Source organism: Aspergillus welwitschiae (assembly GCF_003344945.1).
Source record: "Aspergillus welwitschiae strain CBS 139.54b unplaced genomic scaffold BDQ94scaffold_91, whole genome shotgun sequence".
Classification (NCBI taxonomy): Eukaryota; Fungi; Ascomycota; class Eurotiomycetes; order Eurotiales; family Aspergillaceae; genus Aspergillus; species Aspergillus welwitschiae.
In genome coordinates, this window is record NW_020798785.1 from 1 (window position 1) to 6,555 (window position 6,555).

Sequence of the window (6,555 nt, forward strand, 5' to 3'; positions counted from 1 at the left end):
CGAGCGGACCATCTGAAGGCGTTCGAACGCGTCTGAACGTAGAGTACAGTATGCAACAAGCAATCGATTTGCCAGACATACACCGACTCGCAGACTGCTTGTCCGAAGCGAACCGGAGGGAATTACCCAGGACTCGCGACGTCGTCTGCGTCATTGTTCAGGACCAGGATATACTACAGATGGAACCGAATCCGAGTGAATACTGTATACATTGTACCACAACATCTAAGCTAACTATTGTACATGACTGGCAGCGGGCATTGACGGATACGGACCTCCGTTCCATACGGGCCTCCATTCTGGCTGTGATGCACGATGTTGCACCGATGCCGGTAAGAACCGACGGCATGGCGCGAGCAGACCTTGGCTTCCTTGCGTCATGACGAGTGGATATACTCTGGCAAGTACTAGTCCCCAGCACCGCGTAGAGGTGGCTGCCCATAGCTGGGGTGTCTCAGAACGGGGTCCTAAGAACAGAAAGAACCTTTTCATCTGGGAACGGTCCAGGGCACAGGTGATACGACATGGGGCCCATGGCCATGAAGGGGATATCTCCGGAGAGATTAATACTAAACAGGCCCACCATTCCTGTCAGGGGCTATCTCCGGGGAGATTGATACTAAACAGGCCCACCATTCCTGTCAGGGGATATCTCCGGAGAGATCGTACGACACAGGCCCGCCATTCCTGTGAAGGTGCACACTGTTGCGCTGGCGCGTTCCAGTGAGTGAGGACAAGAAGCCTGGTCCTGGAGTGAACAGGACTGGGAGAGGCCGGCCTTATATCTCCAAGCGCTCCGGTCGCCCGGCAAGACCAACGGTGCAGCACTAGCATCCAGCCTCGCCAGATTCAAGTCAACGACCATCATGTGGTGCAGAGGAACTTCAGGAGTCGTTAAAGTGCTGGGTACGGTATCCGGTCATCTCTGTGTGTGCTCCCTCCTACCCAATGTCCAGGGGCACATGGTGACCTTGAAACGAAGAGCAAAACCCGAAGCCATCTCCCCAAATGACCATGCAGGCCTTCAGTCCAAGACGCCATCTGGTTGAAAGAGGATAGGCGTGGGCATGGGCAGGGCGAAGATGTGTGCGACTCATGGTTGGTCAATAGGCGTCTCAGGTACACAACGATACTTGGAAAACGGTTCCAGATCTGACCAGTGGGCTCAGTGGCGACCACCTGGAAACAGTTGGGCAACCGTGGTCCGACAGAGCACAGTGGCTACCGATTCCTTCTTTCGTCGTATTACTGTACTTTCCAGTTTCTAGAGCACCGGTGCTCAGTACCCGACCGCTGTCGACTTGGTTAATCCACTACCATTACCCTCGGGGCGGGAGAAAGTAATCCCCCGCCCCACACCAACTCGATAGAGATCAGCACTTCCAGGTCGTTAGCCTAGACCATCGTTATCGTGGTAGATTGATTGAAGGATCGTAGGCAAATTGTTCAAATCGCTCCTCTACCAAGGTATATTTTGAGAATTCACGTTCGTCTACATAACGCAACCAATTCCTGTAGTAGCCCCGTACTCGTCAATCCCTGATTTTCATTAAAGCCTCTGTAATAACTCTACAGTCTTTGCTGCCAAACACGCTTGACTGAATCCTCCGGTCCATAAGAATACAGTCAACATACACTGCCCTTGCATGCGTAGGAGAGAATGCAGTATTCATGTGCACCGTAGCAAGCTCCAAGCAGTCACACGCGCTCCTAAACAATAGGGACCCTGGAAGATCGATCATATCGGATATGACCAACAGAAGTCAGACTGTTCATGGGATAAGTAGATATCGAAATAGATGATGGCCTGGCAGCACGGCAATTATGCGTATGACAGGAGCGCATAAGGACCAGTCCCTGTTATGTGTCACCAAGGAAGGATCTGCAGGTACGGGAAAGGGTACGTTCCGACCGCTACAGGCTGGGAAACTCGATGCTGGCATTTTTACGCGAATGTACCACACTGATGAAGCGGGTAAAGAAAGTAAGCAGCAGGCAGGCCCTTGATGCGAGTCTCGCTACAGACTCATCGAAACTGGGTTGTTTCATTTCATTTTATCTTATCTAATTTTCATTTTTATTTTTACCTTCTATTTTAGCTCTACATATTCTGTTGGAGCACCTACTCCCTAGTAGGCAAGGCCGCTTACCTATCACCACGTGACAACCGTGCTTTATTTACTCCCTTACTCGCTCCCAGCTACGTATCCTATATAGGCATGATTTCAACGAACACTCTAGCCTCCAGTCTCCCTAGTAGCTAGCGTTTCTACGTTCCGGTATATTTATTTTTCTATTTTCAGAAAGTGGGTCTCCCTGAAGCACTGCCAAAGGCTTTTGGACAGCAGAAAGAAGGTCAAGGGAGAGATGACCGGTTTATTGCGCTGAGAGAGATGTACAGTGCTCATGATGGGGTCCAAATTGGTCTAAGAAGTATTGTTACCCGGAATAGTCATATTGTCCAAGGACATGGTAAATCAATGCAGCCAAAGCCAAATTACAGGACAAATCAGATCCTTCTAGTTCCACGATTCCACTGCATGTCACTTTCGAAAAGGGCCACGCATGTCCAAAGTGCCAACTTCCGCGCCACTCAAGAATATATGGCATAGATCGAGACTGGTCATTCTAGTGCAATATACACTTCCGACCTAAAGCAACACCTGGGTCGATCTAAAATAAACATCACGACTGGAGAGCCTCAGCATCCGTCGCATAAGCATTCGAACAAGTCTTTCGTGAATGGAGAAGGCTCAGGCCCGTAGACGTATGCCTCGGTGGCTGGGACGGTTGAACATATTCCTGACAGTTTCAATTTCGTGAACCCGCAGCTTAGGGACACATGTCCAACACCGACCTCCAGAAAATGGTGCAGCTTGGCTAGCACTTCGATACCATGTACAAAACCTGGGGCCTTTCCAAATTCATTGCCACATTTGTGTGCACCACGTTGTTGGGCTTCAGGAAAGACTTCAAGAAAGTCAAGTCTGTCAATATGATGTCGACCGTAGCTCATTTTCTTTTGTATTCTCTCTCTGTACGCGCTCTAGTGGACAAAAGCAACCAAGATCAAGAGGTTGAACAGACTCCAAATGTTATTAAGGTGGGTCAGTTTCAGCAAGAGGACTACCATTCGGAACATCCTTGTAACGTCCGGTCTTTGCACCATCAATCTAGCCTCCCCACTGACTCCACCAAACAGATCGTCATGGGCCCATCAAAGCGTCCGCTCGGCGAATTCATAACTTTAGAGAAAGCATCGTATGCATCTTCCAAATGCATGCATGTCAGATCAACGACCACTCCACTTATAAAAGGCGTTGTCCAAACCATCCTATCACTACTTCATCATCGCAGATTGAGTCTCCAGCAATCATTCTTCATTACTTTAGATAATTTTGCGAAAATGTATGCCAATTTCCAAGCGTTTACCACCTCCTGGGCATACATTTGCCCTGGGTGTCAGCAGCCGTTTTTACCTCGATTCCCCGGAGACCAGCTGGTTGCTTGTCCCAGATGCCAAAAAATATTCAACCCTGTGCATCCAGCGCAGCCCTTACCCGTGCAATTCCAGCCGCAGGGGGGCTACCCTTTCCAGCTCCAACAACGAGCTTTAGGGCCGCAGCGGCCTTGGATATCGCAGCAAGCCTTGGCACCACAGCGAGCTATCGCTGTTCAAAATGCAATCGCCCATCAGCAGCTTTCCCCGACGGCTAGAAGACATCAGGAAGCACTATTCCAAGCGGAAATGCGACAAATAGTTGGCCCTACGTTCCAGCAGCAACAAGCTCTACTGCAACGCGTTAATAGTCGACCCCAGGTTGAGGCCCACATGTCGTCGGGTGGAACGCCGGGTGCGGACTCCGACCACTCTGGGCAGAGCCAAGCGGAATCCCAACAGCGAAACCCAGCTGTCCAGTCAGCGCAGCATGATAGGGTGTCTGACGTGGCGCAAACAGACCATGTGGTACATGTGCCGCGGGCGAGTCAGGCTCACCATGAAGGAGAACAGAATCAAGTCAGTCAGCGAGGGCCGCATCATAGGGTGTCGGACTCGTCACAATCCAACCACATTCGAGCGTCCCGTCAGAATCACTACCAGGGAGACCCGAACCAAGCAATTCAGCCAACACCGAGCAATGGTGGATCGCAATCGACGCAAACAAATGACGTTTCGGAAAGGGTACAGCACCAGGATGAGCAGCGTCCAGCCATAAAGCAGGATGAAGAAAGCCAGAACGAGGAACAACAACAGCGAGCACCCCAGCAAACTCGAGCCCAGAATAACCAGCGGACAATCACCGATCAGTGTTTGAGGCAAAGAGGGATTACCTGGAGTACCTCTGGGATTGTGCCTCCGCGATCAGAACGTGAGCGCCGGCGAATGGTCTATCTTCTAATGTTTCTGCCGTCGATAATGGAATCATTGCAACAGACCCGGTCCGCCTCACAGTCAAGGGTGTTCAAGCAGGAATAATGGATCAAAGGGTCCCGTGTGCGATTGGTATGGGTTACCATGGGGCTCTTTTCACCACCTCTCTATCCAGTTTTTGATGCTGGCGACCTATATAGGTATATGGGGAATTTTCGCGTACGGCCCTAATGGCGCAGGCTAGTGAGAAGACGAGACTTTACTAACGGCAGAAATTGAGCAAGTAACACTGAGTTTCGTGGTGTTTCCAAAAGACCTGTGTGCAGCTGGCTAGGACTCATGGGAAGTAGGGACTGGCTTTACATAGCAGATGGACTGATGAGACGTGTTGTATGCCTCTGAGGCTCGTCCGGAGTATAGTGAGAGAGCGTAGATGAGAAGGGTGATTCCTTTATCTGCCTATCAATCCATGATACTATATGTATGATGAAGCAACTAAGACAGATTCTCTGAACACACTGACACCTATACGGAGAGACATCACATAGTGTACACTTATCGATCGAGCGCATTGTCCTGCGACTGGAAATCAATCAGTAAGCACAATGACATAGAGAATCAAGCCAATACTCACCGTCTGCCAACACATCTCGTTATCCCGTAGCAATTCCTGATGACTTTCCTGCTCCACTACCTGAACCCATACCTGCACGGGCTTACACCAAAGGCAAATACCATGTCAAACTTCGAGGTAGTTGACAGTTTATGCGTAACTGCTACAGTTGTCATAAATCCTTTCACTACCAAGCACCTGGGTACCGCCTGTACCATCCTTTAGGACTAGAGTGAAGATTCGATATCACTTCATCAAGTAGAATGGTCCGCGTAGTAATGCCTATATAATACATGGGCGTTATCAGTCTTCCACTCAGAAATGTTTGAGCCTCGATACCCAGTACGTGGAATATCCCGCCGGGAGGGAGGTGATGGGATCGTGAATCTCTGCGTCCTCGCACGCTTGAATCAGATTGATCTCGGTGAATTCAGAATTGCCGAGGCCGAGGGCTACAGATAATCCAGAAACCACCTTTACCACCTATACTTTTTTATTCCAGAAACCAAGACCTTGCTCTTGCCATTGGCGAAAACCACCCTGGGTCTGGACGGTACCGTCCGACAACGTGATTGATGGGAAGGCCAAGTCGACCACGGCGATTCGAATGCGCTAGAGCAACAATTTGAAGCAGTATTCAAAATCGCGAAACATTTTGATGCCATGCTTCGCTTGGATGAGACTGCTACGTTCATGGAGCAGCGTACATCTTACCACGATACTCAGAATCGCCATGTGACCATCTTCCTCCGAAAGCTGGAATATTAGGAGACTTTTTATTGACGTCGAATCGGGTTATCTGGTTTGAAAATGCAATTCTCGCCCGGACCCATTTGACCATTGACTATGAGAATTCAACGAGTCAGTTCGCAGAGATCTGTGGTCAACGATTTTGTCCAGGGCATGTACGACGCAAGGACCTGTTGTGGTGAGGAACGTCCTTCGACAATTGTAGTCTTTAGTTCTAAATGGACGCGGGGTGGGTACCAGAGCGCTGCTGTTCACCCCTCACTTGCTAACTTGAGCCAGATCAAAAACATCGTGGCAATGGCACATGCTCTTGCTGAGGCGGATGCCAACCAAGTAATCTCCAAGCACTTGAGCTAGCTGTGAAATCGAATGAAGATTTTCGAAGGAGTCCGGTCAACGGGGGATGGTTGATGGGATGTATCTCTAGCTGCAAAGCCTGGGAAGGTCGTGTAGATAATTCCGCCGCCCAAGCCCGCTGTGCAGTCGCGCTCTTGCAACATGTAGGGTTCGTGTTGCAAAATGTGTATTTAGTACTCGGTGTAAGTTAAAGCCACGACGTCTTGTGGCGGAATGCTTTGCAACGGTTCCGAACACACTGTTACAAACTTAAGGTACTGCCGTGTTGCGGAATGTCCACCCCTCCCAAGCCGGGTTTATATTTCATCGCTCTGACGCAGCGAGTTTACCGCGTATTCGCAGAGACGGATTCAAGGGCCCTGGGGCGCTTCAACCATTTCACATCCTCCAGGTCAATGACAACCAAGCGGCCACTCAGGTCATCCCACAGCATATTACGCCACTCACTGTCGCAGTGGATAAC

At 50.0% G+C, this 6,555-nt stretch overlaps 7 protein-coding genes across 7 annotated transcripts; 5 read left to right on the forward strand and 2 right to left on the reverse strand.

Moving 5' to 3' along the window:
- Positions 1 to 154, reverse strand: BDQ94DRAFT_155055 (uncharacterized protein; the record flags this gene model as incomplete). The annotated part of the gene is made up of 1 exon (XM_026768406.1): positions 1 to 154. A coding segment is annotated over one exon (154 nt), but the record flags the coding sequence as incomplete, so codon positions are not given.
- A 150-nt stretch (positions 155 to 304) lies between these two features.
- Positions 305 to 717, forward strand: BDQ94DRAFT_155057 (uncharacterized protein). Its single transcript, XM_026768407.1, has 2 exons — positions 305 to 549; positions 615 to 717. The coding sequence occupies exons 1-2, from the start codon at positions 380 to 382 to the stop codon at positions 691 to 693; spliced, it is 249 nt and encodes an 82-aa protein (XP_026619730.1). The 5' UTR covers positions 305 to 379; the 3' UTR covers positions 694 to 717.
- Positions 718 to 1,061: 344 nt separating this feature from the next.
- Positions 1,062 to 1,268, forward strand: BDQ94DRAFT_155059 (uncharacterized protein; the record flags this gene model as incomplete). Its single annotated transcript, XM_026768408.1, has 1 exon — positions 1,062 to 1,268. A coding segment is annotated over one exon (207 nt), but the record flags the coding sequence as incomplete, so codon positions are not given.
- Positions 1,269 to 3,406: 2,138 nt separating this feature from the next.
- Positions 3,407 to 4,477, forward strand: BDQ94DRAFT_164243 (uncharacterized protein; the record flags this gene model as incomplete). The annotated part of the gene is made up of 2 exons (XM_026769957.1): positions 3,407 to 3,461; positions 3,762 to 4,477. 2 exons carry the CDS (start codon positions 3,407 to 3,409, stop codon positions 4,475 to 4,477), a joined length of 771 nt encoding a protein of 256 aa, XP_026619732.1.
- A 478-nt stretch (positions 4,478 to 4,955) lies between these two features.
- Positions 4,956 to 5,579, forward strand: BDQ94DRAFT_155062 (uncharacterized protein). Its single transcript, XM_026768409.1, has one exon. The coding sequence runs from the start codon at positions 5,046 to 5,048 to the stop codon at positions 5,208 to 5,210; it is 165 nt and encodes a 54-aa protein (XP_026619733.1). The 5' UTR covers positions 4,956 to 5,045; the 3' UTR covers positions 5,211 to 5,579.
- On the reverse strand, positions 5,456 to 5,856 carry BDQ94DRAFT_155063 (uncharacterized protein). Its single transcript, XM_026768410.1, has one exon. It carries the CDS (start codon positions 5,678 to 5,680, stop codon positions 5,462 to 5,464), a length of 219 nt encoding a protein of 72 aa, XP_026619734.1. The 5' UTR covers positions 5,681 to 5,856; the 3' UTR covers positions 5,456 to 5,461.
- BDQ94DRAFT_155065 (uncharacterized protein) lies at positions 5,601 to 6,094 on the forward strand (the record flags this gene model as incomplete). The annotated part of the gene is made up of 1 exon (XM_026768411.1): positions 5,601 to 6,094. Exon 1 carries the CDS (start codon positions 5,832 to 5,834, stop codon positions 6,090 to 6,092), a length of 261 nt encoding a protein of 86 aa, XP_026619735.1. The 5' UTR covers positions 5,601 to 5,831.
- Between the last annotated feature and the right edge of the window lie 461 nt (positions 6,095 to 6,555).

Excerpts from the sequence above, each read along its gene's own strand:
- BDQ94DRAFT_155062 (XM_026768409.1), top strand. The coding sequence starts at position 5,046 with ATGACTTTCCTGCTCCACTACCTGAACCCATACCTGCACGGGCTTACA.
- BDQ94DRAFT_155057 (XM_026768407.1), top strand. The coding sequence starts at position 380 with ATGACGAGTGGATATACTCTGGCAAGTACTAGTCCCCAGCACCGCGTA. Across the intron at positions 550-614 it reads GCCCATGGCCATGAAGGGGA|TGATACTAAACAGGCCCACC; the intron begins TATCTCCGGAGA and ends CTCCGGGGAGAT.
- BDQ94DRAFT_155063 (XM_026768410.1), bottom strand. The coding sequence starts at position 5,680 with ATGAACGTAGCAGTCTCATCCAAGCGAAGCATGGCATCAAAATGTTTC.